The sequence below is a fragment of the Oncorhynchus masou genome, chromosome 9 (assembly GCF_036934945.1).
Source record: "Oncorhynchus masou masou isolate Uvic2021 chromosome 9, UVic_Omas_1.1, whole genome shotgun sequence".
NCBI lineage: Eukaryota > Metazoa > Chordata > Actinopteri > Salmoniformes > Salmonidae > Oncorhynchus > Oncorhynchus masou.
The window spans coordinates 27,878,960-27,904,258 of NC_088220.1; the positions used below are offsets into that span (position 1 = coordinate 27,878,960).

Genomic DNA, 25,299 nt, shown 5'->3' on the forward strand with positions numbered 1-25,299 from the left:
GAGGAGAATTTCTAATGAAGGAATGTTCACCGGAATACAAACTCGATTTAAAACAATTAGAATATTTGTAAAGATAAGGATTTAAATATAACAGACCTCTGCTGGGGAGTCTGGTTCATCCAGCATGTTATTTTCACTCTGCATCCGCTGCATCGTCCCTGTAGAACTGGGGTCCATTATCAGTACGTTCTGACTACAGGGTCTGACGAACTTACAGTCACTCTTTCTGGAGTCAGTCGTCCTGCACACCTCGTAATTGTACACGTGCTGCAGAGTTCCTGTCCCCAAAGTGTCTGCGTAACGCGGTGGATAATACGGAATAACCGGGAGACTGGAATGATAGAGGACGCGAGACTGTCTCCATCTGTATATTTTCACTGATATAATAACCACTAAACATGTGATGAACAGAAATGAGACTACAGCCAAAGCCAAGACTAAGTAAAAAGTCAGGTTGTCATTGTACTCCTTGTCGTGCGTAAAGTCAGTGAACTCCGAGAGCACTTCAGGGAAGCTGTCCGCCACCGCCACGTTAACATTGACTGTAGCTGAACGAGAGGGCTGTCCGTTGTCCTCCACTACAACAGTGAGCCTTTGTTTCACAGCATCTTTATCATTGACTTGGCGTATAGTTCTTATTTCTCCATTCTGTAAGCCCACTTCAAACAGCGCCCTGTCTGTCGCTTTCTGCAGTTTATACGAGAGCCAGGCATTCTGTCCAGAGTCCACATCAACAGCCACCACTTTAGTGACAAGGTATCCCACATCTGCTGAACGAGGCACCATTTCAGCCACCAGAGAGCTGCTAGTCTGGACTGGGTACAGAACCTGAGGCGTGTTGTCATTCTGGTCCTGGATCATTATTTTCACAGTCACATTGCTACTGAGTGGAGGAGAGCCTCCATCCTGCGCTTTTACACGGAACTGGAAATCCATGATCTGCTCGTAGTCAAAAGAGCGCCCTGCATGGATGACTCCACTATCAGCACTAACGGACACATATGAGGAGACGGGCACTCCGTTAACCGATGAGTCCTCCAGTATGTAAGAAACACGGGCATTCTGGTTCCAGTCAGCGTCTCTGGCTTTCACTGTGAATATAGAGATGCCCGGTGTGTTGTTTTCTATAATATAGGCCTCATATGAGCTCCTCTCAAAGACAGGCGCGTTGTCATTCACATCTGATATCTGTAAGGTGAGAGTGACGCTGCTGGAGAGAGAGGGCACTCCCTCATCAGAGCACGTCACACTGATGTTATACTCAGAGGCTCTCTCTCGGTCCAAGTCACTGTCAGTTACTAAAGTAAAGAAATTATTCGTCGTTGATTTAATTGTAAATGGAATATTGTTGTTTATCGAACACTGTACTTGACCATTTTCACCTGAGTCTGGGTCTTGTACATTAATCATAGTTACTACAGTACCGGGTATAGAATCTTCTGTTATGACGTTAGTCTTGGACATAATATTAATAGCTGGTTTGTTATCATTTAAATCAATGACGTCAAGATTTATTTTACATGAATCAGTCAGTCCCCCGTCATCACTGGCCTGAACATGTATCTGATAATGGTGAGATTTTTCATAGTCTATTTCCCCAGTTAATATAACTTCACCATCAACATAATTAATTTCAAACATTTCAGGAAAATCGTCCTGTGTATTTGTTACTGAGTATGTTATTTTGCCATTAGTTCCCTGATCAGCATCGTGTGCACTGACCTTAGTAACAGCTGTACCTTTCTGTGCATTCTCAGTAATTGTAGCTCTGTAAATCGGCTGCGTAAAAACTGGGGCATTGTCATTGGCGTCTAACACAGTGACGTGTATCTGTGCAGTACCAGATATCTGAGGCTCTCCTCCATCCATTGCTGTTAACACTATTGATATTTGCTCTTGTTTTTCTCGGTCTAGAGCCTTCTGTAAAATCATTTCGACATGTTTACTACCACCTGCCTGATTTTGCAGTTTTAGTGCAAAATTACCATTTGAACTGAGAGAATAGCTTTGGAGGCCATTAATGCCAACGTCTGGATCTATAGCTCTCTCTAAAATGAATTTAGCTCCCGTCAGAGCTGACTCGCTAATTCTAAACCTGATATCACTTTTCTTGAAAACCGGTGGGTTGTCATTGACATCAGTTACCTCAACAGTAATGGAATAAAATTCCATCGGGTTCTCTAGAATAATCTGAAAATGTAGCGCGCAAGGCGTCGTCTGTCCGCAGAGCGCTTCACGGTCTATTCTGTTTTTGATGAGGAGAACTCCCCGTTCTTTATTCAGCTCGATGTATTCTGCACTGTCTCCAGTATAAATACGAGCTTTACCTGATTTCAGTCTTTTTATATCTAAACCCAGATCCTGCGCGATGTTACCGACTAAAGAGCCTTTCGCCATTTCCTCAGGAATGGAGTAACTGACCTGCCCGTGTACTGAACTGAGAGAGAAGACCGAGATAAACAACAGTACTTGCCGTGTCATTGTTCTGTCCGACATTTTCCCTTCAACATGAAACAACAAGCGCGTTATAATCCGATAAAAGAACAGTATAGTTCCTTAAAATGTATGTACAACAAATAATTAAAATAAAATAATAATCCTTATTTTGGGAACAAAAGAATCTCAGCTCTGTGTCTCTGTGTTTAGTGCTCTCTGTAACCCGGACTGTGCTCTCTGCATGCGGCTCTTTCTCTCTCTAATATATCGAGATGATGGGGGAGGTACTGCTGCAAAACCGCTCCAAAACTACAACACACTGACCAACAGCGTCCCTTTGAGTTCAATCTACTGAACAACAGATATACTTAAAAATAAACACTTTCCAATATATTTGGGAAGGTCTAGGTCTCCATGGATTAAAGCACAGCATTATCAAGCTTAACCAAACCCAGTAATGTAGGGAATTGAATAACACGTGACCTTTCTATACACCTGCCCTGACCGACTCAGTAAGTAGGGCTCTGGGGGGGGGGGGCTAAAGGAAAAACAAAAACACTCAAAGATATTGGTTGCGCCACGTACTCCATCCAAACTGTATCAGACAGATATGCGTGTCCTGTTTTTGACTATTCAGCAGAAATGTGGGGTGCTGAGAGGTATCTCCAAAACCAACATATCCATAACAGTACGTTATTTTGTAGGTACCCACAATATTTGCATCTATACTGACAATAACTGGGAACATGGGCTGGGAACCCTACGAGATGAGATGGAAGGCGTATATGGTGAGACTTTGGAATAGACCGTTGGATATACCAACTGCCAGAATAGTCAGCAAAGTTTTCCCAGTTGGATCTCTCCATAAGGGGAGCCTGGGCAACTGAAATGTCTGACATTTTCCAACAGTCTGACTGTGAACAGTTGTACGAAAAAATAATTAAGTGAGACATAGACGCTGTTAAAAAACAACTGATGATGCAATATGAAAAGAAATGAGTGGAGGAGATTAATCATAAACCCAAATTAATAACCTTTTGTTTGATTAAGGGTGAATTCATGTGTGAGAGATATATTATGAACAACCTAGATATAAGCAAGAGATCGCTATGTGCCCAGGTAAGTGAAACAAGTCGGTGTAATGGTGAAATGGAAATGAAAAGACTAGGCAACTATTGTAACCTCGAAGAAATAGAGAATGAAATTAATTTGATCCTCTACTGGCCTTTCTACCACAATATATGCTTGTCTTTGTTGCAGAAAGCCCCCAGATAAACCCTGAAATCATGTGGCTGAGCCATGAGGAAAAACTGACAAGTTTTTTTGTCCATTGTGCAATTCTGTTTGCGGATTTGTTTTTTAGATAAAGCCTGGAATTAAAGCAAAATGGCGACCTATAATTCAATTAAACAAATAAGTAGCTCCTATATAGCAAATGGCACGTATGTATATAACATGTGTGTAGACCTGTCTCACTCTTGAATCATCTCTTTGTGCCACACTTGGTTCAAATGCCTTCCGTTTCATTTTTCTGAAATGATTTATTTCCATATTTATTTGATAATTTTTCCTGCTCTAGGAATAAAATGACTGCTTGGATAACCTTATTTACTATTATGTATTGATTTCTTTATCACGCTTTATGCGGCGAGAACTGCACAGAACACTGTAAGAATTATCACAGTGCATTATTGTAATGTTTGTGTCAATGGGTTGCAAACTGGCGATTTGACAAGAAAATAAAATGTAATTCATTAATTCATATAAAGACAATGTATTTAGGATAAATGTAAACCATGATACAAGAAGTAACTGGGGAAGAAAGGTCAAACAAAATACACCTTGCGTGAAGCTAATCAGCGGGACAGAATGCAACTTTCTTCAACTATAACAACAGTATGGCATTACTGTGCATTATGTAGGCTACTGAAAACCTGTATATATACACATATGAATACAATTTCTAGTACAGAAACGTTTGCCTCTTATTTACAAAGATCAGGCAATATCCCAGTATAATTGACTCTTTACAATGTTAAAGGGTCTATTGAAATACAGCATCTTTGCAGAGCAGCGCTGACCACGAATGTGGTGCTGAAATGGCCACATAACAGTTCAATGAAGACATTTGTGACCACGGAAACTTCCCAGGTACATATAGTCGATGTAGAAACAGTTAAAATAAAACATTAAAAACAAAATAATTTACACAATGCTTCAACATTTTTGATTTAGGGGAAGGATAATGACTCAAATATAACAGACCTCTGCTGGGGAGTCTGGTTCATCCAGGATGTTATTTTCACTCTGCATCTGCTGCATCGTCCCTGTAGAACTGGGGTCCATTATCAGTATGTTCTGACTACAGGGTCTGACGAACTTACAGTCACTCTTTCTGGAGTCAGTCGTCCTGCACACCTCGTAATTGTACACGTGCTGTAGAGTTCCTGTCCCCAAAGTGTCTGCGTAACGCGGTGGATAATACGGAATAACCGGGAGACTGGAATGATAGAGGACGCGAGACTGTCTCCATCTGTATATTTTCACTGATATAATAACCACTAAACATGTGATGAACAGAAATGAGACAACAGCCAAAGCCAAGACTAAGTAAAAAGTCAGGTTGTCATTGTACTCCTTGTCGTGCGTAAAGTCAGTGAACTCCGAGAGCACTTCAGGGAAGCTGTCCGCCACCGCCACGTTAACATTGACTGTAGCTGAACGAGAGGGCTGCCCGTTGTCCTCCACCACAACAGTGAGCCTTTGTTTCACAGCATCTTTATCATTGACTTGGCGTATAGTTCTTATTTCTCCATTCTGTAAGCCCACTTCAAACAGCGCCCTGTCTGTCGCTTTCTGCAGCTTATACGAGAGCCAGGCATTCTGCCCAGAGTCCACATCAACAGCCACCACTTTAGTGACAAGGTAGCCCGCATCTGCTGAACGAGGCACCATTTCAGCCACCAGAGAGCTGCTAGTCTGGACTGGATACAGAACCTGAGGCGTGTTGTCATTCTGGTCCTGGATCATTATTTTCACAGTCACATTGCTACTGAGAGGAGGAGAGCCTCCATCCTGCGCTTTTACGCGGAACTGGAAATCCTTGATCTGCTCGTAGTCAAAAGAGCGCACTGCATGGATGACTCCACTATCAGCAGTAACGGACACATATGAGGAGACGGGCACTCCGTTAACCGAGGAGTCCTCCAGTATGTAAGAAACACGGGCATTCTGGTTCCAGTCAGCGTCTCTGGCTTTCACTGTGAATATAGAGATGCCCGGTGTGTTGTTTTCTGTAATGTAGGCCTCGTATGAGCTCCTCTCAAAGACAGGCGCGTTGTCATTCACATCTGATATCTGTAAGGTGAGAGTGACGCTGCTGGAGAGAGAGGGCACTCCCTCATCAGAGCACGTCACAGTGATGTTATACTCAGAGGCTCTCTCTCTGTCAAAGTCACTGTCAGTTACTAGGCTATAGAAATTGTTTGAGGTCGATCTCATCACAAAGGGAATATTGTCTTCAATACAGCACTGTACTTTTCCATTTTCACCAGAATCTGGGTCTTGAATATTCATCATTGTTACGACAGTACCATGTTTAGCATCCTCAGATATGGCACTCGTCTTTGACATGATGTTAATAGCTGGTTTGTTATCATTCATATCGATTACGTCAATAATTACCTTACAGGAATCTGTATGACCTCCTTGGTCCCTCGCTTGAACATTAATCTGATAATGTTTAAGTATTTCATAATCAATGTCCCCGACTAATTTAACTATACCGTCATCTCGACCTATTTCAAAAATATCATTCGACGCCTCAGCTGTATTCGAAATGGAATACGTAACTCTCCCATTTGGTCCTTGATCAGCATCAGACGCGCTGACAGTGGTTAAAACGATGCCTTTATGGGCGTTCTCCGTTACACGAGCCTTGTAAACAGCTTCCGAACAAACGGGCGCATTATCATTGGCGTCTAGTACAGTGATGAGTATCTGCATTGTTCCTGATAGCTGAGGCTCTCCTCCATCTACAGCTGTCAACAACAGAGATATCTGCTCCTGTTTTTCGCGATCAAGAGGTTTCTGTAAAACCATCTCTACATTTTTACCACCATCAGGGAGACTCTGCATTTCCAAAATGAAATTCTCTGTGGGTTTGAGGAAATATATTTGGAGGTCATTATGACCAACGTCATCGTCAACGGCTCTCTCGAGGACGAGTCTAGCTCCTGTTAAAGCAGACTCACTTATTTCAAATTTGACCTCATTATTTTTGAAAATAGGAACATTGTCATTTACATCTCTAATTTCAACTGTAACTGTGTAAAATTCCATTGGGTTCTCTAGAACAATCTGAAAATGTAAAGCGCAAGGCGTCGCCTGTCCGCAGAGTGATTCACGGTCTACTATCTCTTTGATGAGGAGAACTCCCCTTTCTTTATTCAGCTCGATGTACTCTGCACTGTCTCCAGTATAAATACGAGCTTTACCTGATTTCAGTCTTTTTATATCTAAACCCAGATCCTGCGCGATGTTACCGACTAAAGAGCCTTTCGCCATTTCCTCTGGATGGAGTAACTGACCTGCCCGTGTACTGAACTGAGAGAGAGGACCGAGATAAACAACAGTACTTGCCGTGTCATTGTTCTGTCCGACATTTTCCCTTCAACATGAATCAAGAAGGACATTATAATCCCTTAAGCAATTTGCGAAATTCTAGCATAAGTAAATCCCGTAAAGAACAACATTTTCTGCCAATAATCCGTATATATTGGAACAAAAGAAGCTCAGCTCGGTGTCTCTGTGCTTAGTGTTCTCTGTAACCCGGAATGTGCTCTCTGCGTGAAGCTCTTTCTGTCTCTAATATATCGACATAATGGGGAGGTACTGCAGCAAATCTGCTCTAAAACTGCAACACACTGACCAACAGCGTCCCTTTGAGTTTGATCCACTCAACTACAGATAAACTTAAAAAATAAACACATTCCAACATGTTTTGGAAGATTTGAGTCTCCAAAGATTAAACCATAGCCCTGTCATGCTTTACCCAACATAGGCTATAACAAAACCTCTGGGCCAACTGTAAAAGTAGATGCCACTGGATGTTAACGAGTAATCCCAAACAAGACTCATGATGCTTTAAACTATAGCCTACATAACAAAATAACACACATTTCTCAAATCTGATGTATGGTCGGTAGTGTGCTTTCCGTACAAATATACAAATACTGGTATAGACTTATGGATTTAATTATTTATATACAAATTCAGCATGATATTGACAAGAACGATGTCTTCAATACAATTCACCCTTTATTGCTAACAGGTCTCTCTGTATAAAAAAGCCGCTGTTCATGTCAGTGGTGCTGAATTGGCAAAATCGGTGGAATTAATAGAATTACTGAGCATGGAAAGATTCCAAATTTAAAGAGTCGATGTTAAAAATGTTAAAAACATTACACAATGAATTACACATACACATATACTTGTAGGAGAAAATTAATTATTAAAATATTACAGACCTCTAGTGGCGAGTCTGGTTCATCCAGGATGTTATTTTCACTCTGCATCCGCTGCATCGTCCCTGTAGAACTGGGGTCCATTATCAGTACGTTCTGACTACAGGGTCTGACGAACTTACAGTCACTCTTTCTAGAGTCAGTCGTCCTGCACACCTCGTAATTGTACACGTGCTGCAGAGTTCCTGTCCCCAAAGTGTCTGCGTAACGCGGTGGATAGTATGGAATAACCGGGAGATTGGAATGATAGAGGACGCGAGACTGTCTCCATCTGTATATTTTCACTGATATAATAACCACTAAACATGTGATGAACAGAAATGAGACAACAGCCAAAGCCAAGACTAAGTAAAACGTCAGGTTGTCATTGTAATCCTTGTCGTGAGTAAAGTCAGTGAACTCCGAGAGCACTTCAGGGAAGCTGTCCGCCACCGCCACGTTAACATTGACTGTAGCTGAACGACAGGGTTGCCCGTTGTCCTCCACTACAACAGTGAGCCTTTGTTTCACAACATCTTTATCATTGACTTGGCGAATAGTTCTTATTTCTCCATTCTGTAAACCCACTTCAAACAGCGCCCTGTCTGTCGCTTTCTGCAGTTTATACGAGAGCCAGGCATTCTGCCCAGAGTCCACATCAACAGCCACCACTTTAGTGACAAGATATCCCACATCTGCTGAACGAGGCACCATTTCAGCCACCAGAGAGCTGCTTGTCTGGACTGGATACAGAACCTGAGGCGTGTTGTCATTCTGGTCATGGATCATTATTTTCACAGTCACATTGCTACTGAGAGGAGGAGAGCCTCCATCCTGCGCTTTTACGCGGAACTGGAAATCCTTGATCTGCTCATAGTCAAAAGAGCGCACTGCATGGATGACTCCACTATCAGCAGTAACGGACACATATGAGGAGACGGGCACTCCGTTAACCGAGGAGTCCTCCAGTATGTAAGAAACACGGGCATTCTGGTTCCAGTCAGCGTCTCTGGCTTTCACTGTGAATATAGAGATGCCCGGTGTGTTGTTTTCTGTAATGTAGGCCTCGTATGAGCTCCTCTCAAAGACGGGCGCGTTGTCATTCACATCTGATATCTGTAAGGTGAGAGTGACGCTGCTGGAGAGCGAGGGAACTCCCTCATCAGAGCACGTCACACTGATGTTATACTCAGACGCTCTCTCTCGGTCCAAGTCACTGTCTGTTACTACAGTAAAGAAATTATTCGATGTTGATTTCATTGAAAACGGGATGTTTTCGTCAATAGAGCACTGCACTCTGCCATTATCACCAGAATCTGGGTCTTGAATATTCATCATGGTTACGACAGTACCTGGTTGAGCGTTCTCAGATATGGCACTCGTCTTTGACATGATATTGATTGATGGTTTGTTGTCATTTGTATCTATAACCTCAATAATTAATTTACACGCGTCAGAGTGACCTCCCTGATCTGTAGCCTGAACGTCTATCTCATAATGTTTACGTTTTTCATAGTCAATATGTCCATTTAATTTTATCACACCGTAAACATGATCAATTTCAAATAGATGGGACGCTCCTGATTTTGAAATAGAATACGTAATTCTTCCGTTGGAACCTGGATCGGCATCAGTTGCACTGATTGTTGTTAAAACAGTGCCTTTTGATACGTTTTCTGATACACTAGCTTTATACTCTGCCTGAGAACATACAGGCGCATTATCATTGGCGTCTAGTACAGTGATGAGTATCTGCATTGTTCCTGATAGCTGAGGCTCTCCTCCATCTACAGCTGTCAACAACAGAGATATCTGCTCCTGTTTCTCTCGGTCTAGAGGTGTCTGTAATACCATCTCTACATTTTTAACACCATCTGAACGAGTTAGTGTTTTCAATACGAAATTATCTGTTGACTTCAGAGAGTAGCTCTGAAGGCCATTAACGCCAACGTCGTCATCAACTGCTCTTTCCAATACAAATTTAGCTCCCGTTAGCGCTGATTCACTAATTTCATATTTCATTTCACTCCTCTCAAAAATAGGTGAATTGTCATTGACATCGGTTATCTCAACTGTAGCTGTATAAAATTCCATCGGGTTCTCTAGAATAATCTGAAAATGTAAAGCGCAAGGCGTCGTCTGTCCGCAGAGTGATTCACGGTCTATTCTCTCTTTGATGAGGAGAACTCCCCTTTCTTTATTCAGCTCGATGTATTCTGCACTGTCTCCAGTATAAATACGAGCTTTACCTGATTTCAGTCTTTTTATATCTAAACCCAGATCCTGCGCGATGTTACCGACTAAAGAGCCTTTCGCCATTTCCTCGGTAATGGAGTAACTGACCTGTCCGTGTACTGAACTGAGAGAGAGGACCGAGATAAACAACAGTACTTGCCGTGCCATTGTTCCGTCCGACATTTTCCCTTCAACATGAAACAACAAGCACCATATATTCCGTTATGAAAATAGTCTAATTATTTAAATTTTGAATCCAGAAAATAACACCATGTCCGGCCAATAATCCGTTTATAAGGAAGAAAAGAATCTCAACTCGGGTCTCGGTGCTTAGTGTTCTCTGTAACCCGGACTGTGCGCTCTGCATGCGGCTCTGTCTCTCTCTAATATACCGAGATGATGGGGGAGGTACTGCTGCAAAACTGCTCCAAAACGTTAAGACATTGACCAACAGCGTCCCTCTGAGTTTAATGGATTGAACTACAGACAATGTACTTCAATAAAAAGAGAAAAACGCTCCAGTAGTGTTGGAAATGTCAGGGTCGATATATTGGAGAAAATAATTAATATAAAGTAACCGTATACTATATCAATATATAATCTAGCTCAATGTATGTACGCAAAATATAAGCAATGATGTCAGGTAGTTGTGGCCAAGGAATGTCTGAACCAGACCGAGGCTTTGCATTACACTACAGGCTAATAGTGACAGAAGGAAACTTCCTGCAAGCAAACACATTATTCATGGAAACATGTGCATTAAATGCACACAATCCATTGTCAAGCTTATTCATCATGAGAATGTATCTTTACCATTCACGAAGATAAACAGCTACAATGGAATTCACGCGATATAGTGCAAAGCGCTGCTGTCCGATGGCCCTGATGCTTAAAGTACAATAAGAATGGAATGAAGAGCTTTTCTGACAGGGAGGTAGGCTACACTTGAACAACGCGTTTTCAACATACAGGACCAGTAAAAAGCTTGGACACACCTACTCATTCGAGGGTTTTTCTATATTTGGACTATTTTCTACATTGTAGATTAATAGCGAATCATGTAGTAACCAGAAAAGTGTTAAACAAATCAAAATACATTGTATATTTGAGATTCTTCAAAGTAGCCACCCTTTGCCTTGACAGCTTTGCACACTCTTGGCATTCTCTCAACCAGCTTCGTGATGTAGCCACCTGGAATGCATGTCAATTAACAGGTGTGCCTAGTTAAAAGTTAATTTGTGGAATTTATTTCCTTCTTTAATGTGTTTGAACCAATCAGTTGTGTTGTGACAAGGTAGGGGTGGTATACAGAAGATAGCCCTATTTGATAAAAGTCCATATTATGGCAAGAACAGCTGAAATAAGCAAAGAAACATGACAGTCCATCATTACCTTAAGATATGAAGGTCAGTCATTCCAGACAATTTCAAGAACCCTGTAAGTTTCTTCATGTGCTGTCAAAAAACCATCAAGTGCTATGATGAAACTGGCTCTCATGAGGACCGCCACAGGAAAGGAAGACCAGAGTTACCTCTGCTGCAGAGGAGAAGTTCATTAGAGTTACCAGCCTCAGAAATTGCAGCCCAAATAAATGCTTCACAGAGTTCAAGTAACGGACACATCTCAACAATACTGTTCAGAGGTGACTGCGTGAATCAGGCCGTCATGGTTGAATTGCTGCTAAGAAACCACAACCTAAATGTCACTAATAAAAAGAAGAGACTTGATTGGGCCAAGAAACAGGAGAAATGGACATTAGACTGCTGGGGCTTTGTGAGGCGCAGAGTAGGTGAACATATGATCTCCGTATGTGTGGTTTGTGGAGGATGAATCAGAATTAGTTGGGTAACATAGATAAAGAAGATATTTTATTTACATAATTATGATTATGTGAGATATTTGTCATTAGAATGTATCCCCTTGGACTATACTGTTGGCAGTTGCACTTTTCCCTTCTCAGCTGGGGCTCAGTCACTTGGGGCTCAGACAGGGGAGAGGTCAGAACGGAACATTGTCTTTATATGTGAATGTATCTGTTAAACCATGTGAAGGGATGGCGTGATTAAGGGGGAACCAATTATCTCTTGGCTCCACAATGTCTGTGCGCAAGGGACTCTCAGAATTCATTATAGACACTGAATTGACCTGAGAGTCAAAGGGCTCTTGTGAAGCTCATATTATTAAAGATGAAGTTTAAGTATAACTCTGACTGGTGTGTGGTTTGTAACTCTCCTCATATGGTAATACAGGAAATTGTCACGACAGGTTCCCACCGTGAAGCAGGGAGGAGGTGGTGTGATGGTGTGGGGGTGCTTTGCTGGTGACACTGTCAGTAATTAATTGAGAATTGAAGGCAAACTTAACCAGCATGGCTACCACAGCATTCTGCAGCGATAAGACTTCCCATCTGGTTTGCAATTAACTTCTTCGATATAGGGGGCGCTCTTAATTTTTGGATAAAAAAACGTTCACGTTTTAAACAAGATATTTTGTCACAAAAAGATGCTCGACTATGCATATAATTGACAGCTTTGGAAAGAAAACACTCTGGCGTTTCCAAAACTGCAAAGATATTATCTGTGAGTGCCAGAGAACTGATGCTACAGGCGAAACCAAGATGAAAGTTCAAACAGGAAATGGCCCAGATTTTGAAGGTGCTGTGTTCCAATGTCTCCTTATATGGCTGTGAATGCGCCAGGAATGAGCCTACACTTTCTGTCGTTTCCCCAAGGTGTCTGCAGCATTGTGACGTATTTGTAGGCATATCATTGGAAGATTGACCATAAGAGACTACATTTACCAGGTGCCCGCTTGGTGTCCTCCGTCAAAATTATTGCGTAATCTCCAGCTGCGTGCATTTTTCCATTTGCTTCAGAGGAGAAACCCAACTGCCACGAATGATTTATCATCGAATAGATATGTGAAAAACACCTTGAGGATTGATTCTAAACAACGTTTGCCATGTTTCTGTCGATATTATGGAGTTAATTTGGAAAAAGTTTGGTGTTGTAATGACTGAATTTTCTGGTTTTTTTCTTAGCCAAACGTGATGAACAAAATGTAGCGATTTCTCCTACACAAATAATATTTTTGGAAAAACTGAACATTTGCTATCTAACTGAGAGTCTCCTCATTGAAAACATCCGAAGTTCTTCAAAGGTAAATTATTTTATTTGAATGCTTTCCTTGTTTTTGTGAAAATGTTGCCTGCTGAATGCTAGGCTTAATGCTATGCTAGCTATCAACACTCTTACACAAATGCTTGTGTAGCTATGGTTGAAAAGCATATTTTGAAAATCTGAGATGACAGTGTTGTTAACAAAAGGCAAAGCTTGTGAGTGAATATATATATTTCATTTCATTTGCGATTTTCATGAATAGTTAACGTTGCGTTATGCTAATGAGCTTGAGGCTATGATTACGCTCCCGGATACGGGATTGCTCGACGCAAGAAGTTAAAGGGACTATCATTTGCTTTTCAACGGGACAGTGACCCAACACACCTGAAGGCTGTGTAATGACTATTTGACCAAGAAGGAGAGTGATGGAGTGCTGCATCAGATGACCTGGTCTCCACAATCACCCGATGTCAAATCAATTGAGATGGTTTGGGATGAGTTGGACCACAGAGTGAAGGAAAAGCAGCCCACAAGTGCTCAGCATGTGCAAACTCCTCCAAGAATGTTGGAAAAGCATTGCAGGTGAAGCTGGTTGAGAGAATGCCAAGAGTGTGCAAAGATGACATCAAGGCAAAGGGTGGATACTTTGAAGAAGGAAATATATTTTGATTTGTTTAACATTTTTTGGTTACTACATGATTCCATATGTGTTATTTCATAGTATTGATGTCTTCAATATTATTCTACAATGTAGAAAATAGTAAATAAATGTAAAACCCCTTGAATGAGTAGGTGTGTCCAAACTTAGGACTGGTACTGTATACATAGAAATAGATATAGAAATAGATATAGAAATAGATAGGCTGGGGCGGCAGGCTAGCCTAGTCATTAGAGTGTTGGACTAGTAACCGAAAGGTTGCAAGTTCAAATCCCGAGCTGACAAGGTACAAATCTGTCGTTCTGCCCCTGATCACCCACTGTTCCTAGGCTGTCATTGAAAATAAGAATTTGTTCTTAACTGACTTGCCTAGTAAAATAAAGGTAAAAGAAAAAAGAAAAAGTAATTGACATGTTGGGAGTACAAAATTAAGAATAAAATATCACAGACCTCTAAAGTCGAGTCTGGTTCATCCAGGATGTTATTTTCACTCTGCATCCGCTGCATCGTCCCTGTAGAACTGGGGTCCATTATCAGTACGTTCTGACTACAGGGTCTGACGAACTTACAGTCACTCTTTCTGGAGTCAGTCGTCCTGCACACCTCGTAATTGTACACGTGCTGTAGAGTTCCTGTCCCCAAGGTGTCTGCGTAACGCGGTGGATAATACGGAATAACCGGGAGACTGGAATGATAGAGGACGCGAGACTGTCTCCATCTGTATATTTTCACTGATATAATAACCACTAAACATGTGATGAACAGAAATGAGACTACAGCCAAAGCCAAGACTAAGTAAAAAGTCAGGTTGTCATTGTACTCCTTGTCGTGCGTAAAGTCAGTGAACTCCGAGAGCACTTCAGGGAAGCTGTCCGCCACCGCTACGTTAACATTGACTGTAGCTGAACGAGATGGCTGCCCGTTGTCCTCCACTACAACAGTGAGCCTTTGTTTCACAGCATCTTTATCAGTGACTTGGCGTATAGTTCTTATTTCTCCATTCTGTAAACCCACTTCAAACAGCGCCCTGTCTGTCGCTTTCTGCAGTTTATACGAGAGCCAGGCATTCTGTCCAGAGTCCACATCAACAGCCACCACTTTAGTGACAAGATATCCCACATCTGCTGAACGAGGCACCATTTCAGCCACCAGAGAGCTGCTAGTCTGGACTGGATACAGAACCTGAGGCGTGTTGTCATTCTGGTCCTGGATCAATATTTTCACAGTCACATTGCTACTGAGTGGAGGAGAGCCTCCATCCTGCGCTTTTACGCGGAACTGGAAATCCTTGATCTGCTCGTAGTCAAAAGAGCGCACTGACTGGACGACTCCACTATCAGCACTAACGGACACATATGAGGAGACGGGCACTCCGTTAACCGAGGAGTCCTCCAGTATGTAAGAAACACGGGCATTCTGGTTCCAGTCAGCGTCTCTGGCTTTCACTGTGAATATTGAGAGGCCCGGTGTGTTGTTCTCTATAATGTAGGCCTCATATGAGCTCCTCTCAAAGACAGGCGCGTTGTCATTCACATCTGATATCTGTAAGGTGAGAGTGACGCTGCTGGAGAGAGAGGGCAGTCCCTCATCAGAGCACGTCACAGTGATGTTATACTCAGAGGCTCTCTCTCGGTCTAAGTCACTGTCTGTTACTAGACTATAGAAGCCATTAGATGTAGATTTAATGGTAAAGGGAATATTTTCAGTTAAAACACAGTCCACCACTCCGTTATTATCAGAGTCTGGGTCGTGGACGCTCATTACAGCTATGACTGTCTGAAAAGGGGAATTTTCTGGTATTGATTTAGAAGTTGACATCAAATCAATTAATGGTTTATTGTCGTTAACGTCGATAATGTCGACTATCAGTTTACTGGAATCTGTAAGACCCCCTTGATCTTTCGCTTTCACGTCTATTTGATAATGTTTTGCGGTTTCATAGTCGACTTCATTTATCAAATGCACTTCGCCATTACTCTCATTTATTTCAAATAGATCCAAAATACCAATTGTGCTGCTTGATATAGAATATGTGACTAAACCATTAGATCCATGATCTATGTCGGTGGCTCTAACTGTAGTTAACAAAGTGCCGCTCTTCGAATTTTCGATTAAACTGGCCTTATATACTGCCTGTGTAAAAACCGGAGCATTGTCGTTTGCATCCAACACATTGACATGAATCTGCACTGTTCCAGACATCTGAGGGTCTCCTCCATCGAGGGCAGTTAACACTAAAGACATCTGCTCCTGTTTCTCTCGATCTAAAGGCTTCTGTAAAACCATCTCTACCTTTTTGATTCCATCAGCCTGACCTTGTAGTTTTAAAACAAAATTATCGGTTGGATTAAGCGAATAGGTTTGGAGTCCATTTAATCCAATATCAGAATCAAAAGCTCTCTCCAAGACGAATTTTGCCCCCGTGATAGCGGACTCGCTTATCTCAAATTTCATATCGTGCATTTGAAAAACTGGAGCATTATCATTGATATCGGTAATCTCAACAGTAACCCGATAAAATTCTATTGGGTTCTCCATAATTATCTGAAAATGCAATGCGCAAGGCGTCGTCTGTCTGCACAACGCCTCGCGGTCTATTCTCTCTTTGACAAGGAGAACTCCCCTTTCTTTATTCATCTCGATGTATTCCGCGCTGTTCCCAACGTGTATGCGAGCATTGCCAGATTTCAGTCTTTTGATATCTAACCCCAAATCCTGCGCTATGTTACCGACTAAAGAGCCTTCCGCCATTTCCTCAGGAATGGAGTAACTGGCCTGCCCGTGTACTGAACTGAGAGAGAGGACCGAGATAAACAACAGTACTTGCCGTTTCATTGTTCTGTCAGTCATGTTTCCTTCACCATGTAACAACAAGTACGTTAAAATCCGTAAAAAAAACTCAGGAAGATTCCATTCGTTTCCAGTTAAAAACATCAAATGTAAAATACTTAAAATCGGTAATTCCGGAACAAAATAATCTCAGCTCTGTGTCTCGGTGCTTAGTGTTCTCTGTAACCCGGACTGTGCGCTCTGCATGCGGCTCTTTCTCTCTCTCATATAGCGAGATGATGGGGGAGGTACTGCTGCAAATCCGCTCTAAAACTACAACACACTGACCAACAGCGTCCCTTTGAGTTCAATCTACTGAACAACAGATATACTTAAAAAATAAACACTTTCCAATATATTTGGGAAGGTTTGCGTCTTCAATAACAGACCTATCGTGCTTTACCCAACACAATTCACAAAGGAAACACCACGTCTTTTTTCATTAGAAAAGATAACAAATACATTCGGTATTGGCGATCGAAATGAACATGAGAAAACTACAGGCATTGAGCATGGTATGCTATACCAATATCCCCACTGAACACAAACAGAGCCAAACAGGTGGAGGCTGGGGTGGTGGTGGGAAAACAGTAAACAGCAAGCATAGCGAATAACAGGTAGTTACAGCAACAGCGGCAGCAGCAAAAGACACCAGCGCATAACTTGCGCGCGTCTTCCAGCACAGCATCGAGGATGCGTGCGCAGACCTGGTCAACTGAAATAGACGACGATGTTAAGTAGAGTGTGAATCCACTTGGTGTTATCTCAGCTGATGCGATGAGCTGATGCCAGCACTCGGGTTTGCCTTCTCAACCGGCTTCGCTTTATTCATTCAGGCTGTATCAAAACATCTCGGCCAATGTGTGAAGGACTGATGTAAAACATGGTGCCAGAAGCACGTTGACGATAAATGTCATTCCAAATACATGTAGCAAAAAGCTATAGATTGTGACAGAAAGGAACTTTCGCTAATTTAAACCCAGCATTATGGTATTTATAAATAGTCCTTCAGAAAGTATTCACACCCCCTGACTTTTTCCAAATGTTGTTATGTTACAGCCTGAATTAAACATGGATTAAATTGATATTTTTTTTACTGGCCTACACACAATACCGCATAATGTCAAAGTGAAATTATGTTATTAGACATTTTTATAAATTAATTTAAAAAATCAAAAGCTGAAATGTCTTGAGTCAATAAGTATTCAAACCCTTTGTTATGGCAAGCCTAAATTAATTCAGGATGAAACATTTGCTGAACAAGTCACACTATAAGTTGCATGGACATGTTATGTGTGCAATATTCTTGATTAACATGATTTCTAAATGACTACTTCATCTCTGTACTCCACATATACAATTATATGTAAGGTCCCTTTGTCGAGCAGTGAATTTCAAACACAGATTCAACCACAAAGACCAGGAAGGTTTTCCAATGGGGGGGGGGGGCGATATTGAATACCTCTTAGAGCATGGTGATGTTATTAATTACACTTTGGATGGTGTACACCCAGTCACTACACAGATACAGGCGTCCTTCCTAACTCAGTTGCCGAAGGGGAGGGAAACTGCTCAGGGATTTCACAATGAGGCCAATGGCGACATTATGACAGTTACAGAGTTTAACGGCTGTGATGGGAGAACACCGGGATGGATCACCAACATAGTAGTTACTCCACAATACTAACCTATTTGACAGAGTGAAAAGAAGGAGGCCTGTACAGAATACATTTTTTTGAAAACATGCATCCTGTTTGCAACAAGTAATATTGAAAAAAATGTGGCAAAGAAATTCACTTTATGTACTGAATACAAAGCATTTGTCACGTTCTGACCTTAGTTCCTTTGTTTTGTCTTTCGTTTTAGTATGGTCAAGGCGTGAGTTGGGTGGGTTGTCTATGTTAGTTTTTCTATGGTGTTCTATTTCTGTGTTTGGCCTGGTATGGTTCTCAATCAGAGGCAGCTGTCAATCATTGTCCCTGATTGAGAACCATATTTAGGTAGCCTGTTTTCGATTGTGTTTTGTGGGTGGTTGTTTTCTGTCTTTGTGTGTCTGCACCAGACAGAACTGTTTCGGTTGTTTTCTTTGTTGTTTTGTTATTCAGTGTTCAGTTTACATTAAAAAAGATGAACCCGTACGACGCTGCGTATTGGTCCTCACCTTCTTCCCAAGACAGCTGTTACAGCATTATGTTTGGGGCAAATCCTTTCACAACACATCACTGAGTACCACACTTAATATTTCCAAGCATGGTGGTGGCTGCATCATGTTATGGGTATGCTTGTCATCGGCAAGGACTAGGAGTTTTTAGGATAAAAATAAATGGAATAGAGCAAAGCACAGCCATAATCCTAGAGTAAAACCTGGTTCAGTTTGCTTTCCAAAATACACTGGGAGATAAATTCACCTCTCAGCAGGACAATAACCTAAAATACAAGGCCAAATATACACTGAAGTTGCTTACCAAGACGACATTGAATATGCCTGAGTGGCCTAGTTACACTTTTGACTTAAATCAGCTTGAAAAGCTTTGACAAGACTTGAAAATGGCTGTCTAGCAACGATAAACCACCAACGTCACATCACTTTAATAATTTTTAAAGACTAATGTACAAATATTATACAATCCAGGTGTGCAATGCTCTTAGAGACTTACCCAGAAAGACTTGCAGCTGAAACCACTGCCAAAACGGATTCTAAAATGTATTGACTCATGAGAGCGAATGCCTATGTACATCAGCCATTTCTGTATTTCATTATAAATATATTTGCAAACACTTATAAAAACATGTTTTTACTTTGTCATTATGGGGTATTGTGTGTAAATGGTGAGAGAGAAATACAAAAGTAATCCATTAAGGATTCAGGCTGTAACAACAAAATGTGGAATAAGTCAAGGGGTACGAAAACTTTCTTAAGAAACTGTAAGATTATTTAATCAAATTACTATTAGAGAAAATGTTTGCCTCAGTTTTACTATTGTAAAGGCTATGTGCAGAACAATTCAAACTTTACTATGGTGCTTGGTTCACTCAAACACAGCCTCTTTGCTGCAACCAACACAGAACCGCTGTCCATAACATTGGTGCTGCAACGCCTACATATCAATAGAAAAGAATACTACTCATGACCATGGAAAGTTCCCTGGAATACATAGTGGATTTCAAACAGTTAAAGTGCATGATGCATTTACAAATACAGCTGAAAGAAATATAGTTTTGGGGAAAATAATTATGATTCAAATAACAAACCTCTAGTGGGGAGTCTGGTTCATCCAGGATGTTCTGTTCACTCTGCATCCGCTGCATCGTCCCTGTAGAACTGGGGTCCATTATCAGTACGTTCTGACTACAGGGTCTGACGAACTTACAGTCACTCTTTCTGGAGTCAGTCGTCCTGCACACCTCGTAATTGTACACGTGTTGTAGAGTTCCTGTCCCCAAAGTGTCTGCGTAACGCGGTGGATAATACGGAATAACCGGGAGATTGGAATGATAGAGGACGCGAGACTGTCTCCATCTGTATATTTTCACTGATATAATAAAAACTAAACATGTGATGAACAGAAATGAGACAACAGCCAAAGCCAAGACTAAGTAAAACGTCAGGTTGTCATTGTACTCCTTGTCGTGCGTAAAGTCAGTGAACTCCGAGAGCACTTCAGGGAAGCTGTCCGCCACTGCAATGTTAACATTGACTGTAGCTGAACGAGAGGGCTGCCCGTTGTCCTCCACTACAACAATGAGCCTTTGTTTCACAGCATCTTTATCAGTGACTTGGCGTATAGTTCTTATTTCTCCATTCTGTAAACCCACTTCAAACAGCGCCCTGTCTGTCGCTTTCTGCAGTTTATACGAGAGCCAGGCATTCTGTCCAGAGTCGACATCAACAGCCACCACTTTAGTGACAAGATATCCCACATCTGCTGAACGAGGCACCATTTCAGCCACCAGAGAGTTACTAGTCTGGACTGGATACAGAACCTGAGGCGCGTTGTCGTTCTGATCTTGGATTAAGATGGTGACAGTAGCATTACTACTGAGTGGAGGAGAGCCTCCGTCTTGTGCCTTAACCACAAATGTAAACTCTTTAATTTGTTCATAATCAAAGGAACGAACCGCATGTAAAACTCCAGTTTCAGAGTTAATAGATATATAAGTAGAGACTGGAGTTCCACTGATCTGCGTGTCCTCCAAGAGGTACGAGATTCTAGCGTTCTGATTCCAGTCAGAGTCCCGCGCGCTGACAGTAAATATGGACATTCCAGGAGAGTTATTCTCTGTGACGTAGGCAGAGTAGGTGCCTTTATCGAACAATGGGGCGTTGTCGTTTACGTCAGAGATTCTAAGGTGTATTGTTCTAACGCTATAGAGTGGAGGCGAACCAGAATCTCTCGCTGTTATGGTTATATTGTATTCGGCCATCTTTTCTCGATCAAAACCAGAGTCAGTGATCAAATTATAATAATTTGTCAATGAGGATTTGATCTGAAATGGGAGTGTTTTGTCTACTGAACAGCTAACCTGTCCGTTTCTCTCTGAATCAGCATCTTTAACGTTTATAACGGCTATCGTGGTTCCAGGAGGAGCATCTTCAGACACAGGGCTGGAGAAAGACATGACGTTTATAACAGGTGCATTGTCATTTATGTCAACTATTTCTATGACAACTTTACCAATATCTGTCAAACCACCTTGGTCTTTAGCCTCAACTCTAATTTCATATTTCTTGTCTTTTTCAAAATCTATCTGTCCAGCTACAGATATTTTGCCAGTTGTCCTGTCAATGTCAAATAAATCAGCCAAGTTGCCTTTCAAATTTGAAAAAGAATAGGTCAGTAATCCATTCGAAAAACTGTCTGCATCACTGGCATTTACGGTGGCAATATATGTGCCTTTCTGTGCGTTTTCCATCACAGTAGCCATGTACACTGACTGGTTAAACACAGGCGCATTGTCATTGGCATCTAGGACAGTGATCTCTATATTTACTGTGCCAGATCTCTGCGGATTTCCACCGTCTACAGCAATTAGCTTTAGAGAGAGACGAGGACGCTCCTCTCTATCTAACGGTTTCTGGAGGACCATCTCTGCATATTTGCTTCCGTCTGCATTAGAATGCTGTTTCAATACAAAATTATCATTAGGAGTGAAGACATAATCTTGTAGACCATTAACTCCCACATCCGGATCCTCTGCACTCTCTAATACAAAACGAGATCCAAGAGCGACGGATTCGCTGATTTCAAATGTACTGTGATTGTTCTTGAAGAGAGGGGCATGGTCGTTAACATCCAATATTTCCACTGTAACACGATGTAATTCAATTGGATTTTCTAAAATTATTTCAAAGCTAAAGCTACACGGTGTGACGTCGCCACAAAGCTGCTCTCGGTCTATTCTCTCACTCACGACTAGAACCCCTTTGTCTGTCTTCAGCTCTGTGTACTGAATGCTTTCTCCGGTCACGAGACGGGCTCGGCCTGCTCGGAGCCTTTTCAAATCTAACCCCAGGTCTTGAGCTACGTTACCGATAAAAGAACCTTTCTTCATCTCTTCTGGTATGGAATACCGGATTTGACCACTGACAATATGACTGAAATACGGAATAAATATAAGTACTTGCCATCGCAGTCCACAACACAAACGCCATTTTGCGCATTTAGGTTGAAGGAATCCATCAGATGCCATAGCCAACGAATAAAAACATCCAGCACGAATATTCCTTATACTGGATCGAGAGAAACGGTGAGGAAATACCAGTCGATGTTTCGCTTTATTCCAGACTATTTTCACTATCCCTTTCCTATATATTGATCAGAGCGAATGTCTCTCTGTCGTGCCAAGCCTCGTATGAAGCGCAGAGTCTCTCCCTCTCCTCTGGCAGAGCGCAGTGATAGGGGAGGAGACTGCTGGCTGACAACACTGGACAGAAATAATTTCACTGATCAACAGCGGCCCTCAGAGTCTGAAACACGGACATCATAAAACACTTGTAAATCGAAAACCATTCAGAAATAATTTAGAACCGCACAGCATTATTATCTTTCCAAACTGATCCATATACAAATCATAAAACACTTTCTGCAATCTAAATAAATGCAACGTTCATCACTACAACTCAAAACATGACAATTTCATAGCCAACCAAAGAATCCCACTATCCCATCAAACTCAGAATGGATCGTGCATAAACAATAATTCCATGGAACAGGCGTCCAAACCATGGCTCAACATTACAAAGCAATACTTATGCATGTTGACAGTAATATTTTTCGTTAAGGCAAAAATCTATAGCGACATTCAATAGACAGAGGTACGAAGAAGGGATTATACACAGTGTGAGTGAGCGAAGCAGCCCTCTGATGCTATGAAGACACAAGTGTCGCTGTCCACACAGGGTGGTGCTGAAGCAAAATTGCAACACTACAGAGTTACAAATAAATCACAAGCACTAACGCTCAGTTCGAAATAGGCTACATCTCTAAATTCACAGCACACATACAACACGAACCTAAAACTTTTTATAGGTTATTAAAACAATAAGTAATCCTTGATTTACTGCTATAAAATATAGAAGAGGGAGAAACCATCTACTGAGATACCGATAAAAAAAGAATGAGGAACCAGGGTAAAACAGTTGAGAAAAAGTTATACAAACAAACTTATTGTAAAGATGTACTGCAACAAACTGAGCTACTTTATTTAAAATCCAAGAAACTCACCTCTAGTGGAGAGTCTGGTTCATCCAAGATGTTATTTTCACTCTGCATCCGCTGCATCGTCCCTGTAGAACTGGGGTCCATTATCAGTACGTTCTGACTACAGGGTCTGACGAACTTACAGTCTCTCTTTCTGGAGTCAGTCGTCCTGCACACCTCGTAATTGTACACGTGCTGTAGAGTTCCTGTCCCCAAGGTGTCTGCGTAACGCGGTGGATAATACGGAATAACCGGGAGACTGGAATGATAGAGGACGCGAGACTGTCTCCATCTGTATATTTTCACTGATATAATAACCGCTAAACATGTGATGAACAGAAATGAGACTACAGCCAAAGCCAAGACTAAGTAAAAAGTCAGGTTGTCATTGTACTCCTTGTCGTGAGTAAAGTCAATGAACTCCGAGAGCACTTCAGGGAAGCTGTCCGCCACCGCCACGTTAACATTGACTGTAGCTGAACGAGAGGGCTGCCCGTTGTCCTCCACTACAACAGTGAGCCTTTGTTTCACAGCATCTTTATCATTGACTTGACGTATAGTTCTTATTTCTCCATTCTGTAAGCCCACTTCAAACAGCGCCCTGTCTGTCGCTTTCTGCAGTTTATACGAGAGCCAGGCATTCTGTCCAGAGTCGACATCAACAGCCACCACTTTTGTGACAAGATAGCCCACATCTGCTGAACGAGGCACCATTTCAGCCACCAGAGAGCTGCTAGTCTGGACTGGGTACAGAACCTGAGGCCCGTTGTCGTTCTGATCTTGGATTAAGATGGTGACAGTAGCATTACTACTGAGGGGAGGAGAGCCTCCGTCTTGTGCCTTAACCATACATTTAAACTCTTTAATTTGTTCATAATCAAAAGAACGAACCGCATGTAAAACTCCAGTTTCAGAGTTAATAGATATATAAGTAGAGACTGGAGTTCCACTGATCTGCGTGTCCTCCAAGAGGTACGAGATTCTAGCGTTCTGATTCCAGTCAGAGTCCCGCGCACTGACAGTAAATATGGACATTCCAGGAGAGTTATTCTCTGTGACGTAGGTCGAGTATGAGCGCTGATGAAACAATGGAGCATTGTCATTTACGTCAGATATTCTAAGGTGTAATGTCCTGGTGCTAGAGAGTGGAGGCGAACCAGAATCTGTCGCTGTTATGGTGATGTTGTATTCCGGTGTCGTTTCTCTGTCTAAAGCTACGTCTGAGATCAAATTATAATAACTACTTAACGACGACTGAATTTTAAATGGAAGGTTAGTATTTATAGAGCATGTAATCTGTCCATTTCTCTCTGAATCAGCATCATTAACATTTATAATAGCAATAGTGGTGCCAGGAGGAGCATCTTCAGACACAAGGCTGGAGAAGGACATGACGTTTATAACTGGTGCGTTGTCATTAACATCAACAACTTCAATGACAACTTCACTTGAGTCAGTTAAACCACCTTGATCCTTCACCTCTACCCTGATTTCAAATTTCTTATCTTTCTCGTAATCTATTTCCCCCGCAACTGATATAGTGCCTGTTTTTTCGTCTATATTGAAAATGTCAGCTAAATGTTTTTTGAGGTTGGAGAAAGAATACGCAACAACACCGTTTGATCCACTGTCTGCATCGCTGGCATTTATTGTTGTGATATAGGTCCCTTTTGAAGCGTCTTCCATTACAGAAGCCCTGTAAACTGACTGGTTGAACACAGGCGCATTGTCATTGACATCCAGGACAGTGATCTCTATATTTACTGTGCCAGATCTCTGCGGATTTCCACCGTCTACAGCGATTAGTTTTAAATAGA

The 25,299-nt window shown here is 41.7% G+C and overlaps 3 protein-coding genes and 1 pseudogene across 9 annotated transcripts in view; all 4 read right to left on the bottom strand.

Moving 5' to 3' along the window:
* LOC135545777 (protocadherin gamma-A11-like) overlaps nucleotides 1–25,299 on the bottom strand; it is a 236,390-nt gene that overhangs the window by 67,071 nt on the left and 144,020 nt on the right. Inside the window, exon 1 of one of the 7 annotated variants that reach the window (XM_064973656.1) lies at nucleotides 7,965–10,516. The exons of 5 other annotated variants lie outside the window; for them this stretch is intronic. In XM_064973656.1, coding sequence (XP_064829728.1) covers nucleotides 7,965–10,358 — 2,394 coding nt within the window. In that variant the 5' untranslated portion in view covers nucleotides 10,359–10,516. Of the gene's footprint in view, nucleotides 1–96; nucleotides 2,520–7,964; nucleotides 10,517–25,299 lie in introns of those variants that run through there. One more of the 7 variants, XM_064973654.1, reaches the window with a different exon arrangement.
* LOC135545778 (protocadherin beta-16-like) lies at nucleotides 4,506–7,254 on the bottom strand (annotated as a pseudogene).
* On the bottom strand, nucleotides 12,432–16,997 carry LOC135545352 (protocadherin beta-16-like). The gene is made up of 2 exons (XM_064972965.1): nucleotides 14,403–16,997; nucleotides 12,432–12,560 (listed from the first exon to the last, which is right to left on the bottom strand). The coding sequence occupies exons 1-2, from the start codon at nucleotides 16,884–16,886 to the stop codon at nucleotides 12,432–12,434; spliced, it is 2,613 nt and encodes an 870-aa protein (XP_064829037.1). The 5' UTR covers nucleotides 16,887–16,997.
* Nucleotides 19,811–22,472, bottom strand: LOC135545353 (protocadherin beta-4-like). The gene is made up of 3 exons (XM_064972966.1): nucleotides 22,097–22,472; nucleotides 20,034–20,809; nucleotides 19,811–19,879 (listed from the first exon to the last, which is right to left on the bottom strand). Exons 1-3 carry the CDS (start codon nucleotides 22,470–22,472, stop codon nucleotides 19,811–19,813), a joined length of 1,221 nt encoding a protein of 406 aa, XP_064829038.1.

What these genes read in the sequence shown, in the direction of transcription:
- LOC135545352 (XM_064972965.1), bottom strand. Translation starts at nt 16,886, where the DNA reads ATGTTTTTAACTGGAAACGAATGGAATCTTCCTGAGTTTTTTTTACGG. An exon ending in AACCAGACTCGACTTTAGAG is followed by an intron (nt 12,561 to 14,402) that starts GTCTGTGATATT and finishes TTATCGCTGCAG; the next exon opens with AATGCTGTGGTAGCCATGCT.
- LOC135545353 (XM_064972966.1), bottom strand. Translation starts at nt 22,472, where the DNA reads ATGGCATCTGATGGATTCCTTCAACCTAAATGCGCAAAATGGCGTTTG. An exon ending in AAATCCAATTGAATTACATC is followed by an intron (nt 20,810 to 22,096) that starts GTGTTACAGTGG and finishes GTAGTAATGCTA; the next exon opens with CTGTCACCATCTTAATCCAA. An exon ending in AACCAGACTCCCCACTAGAG is followed by an intron (nt 19,880 to 20,033) that starts GTTTGTTATTTG and finishes ATTGATATGTAG; the next exon opens with GCGTTGCAGCACCAATGTTA.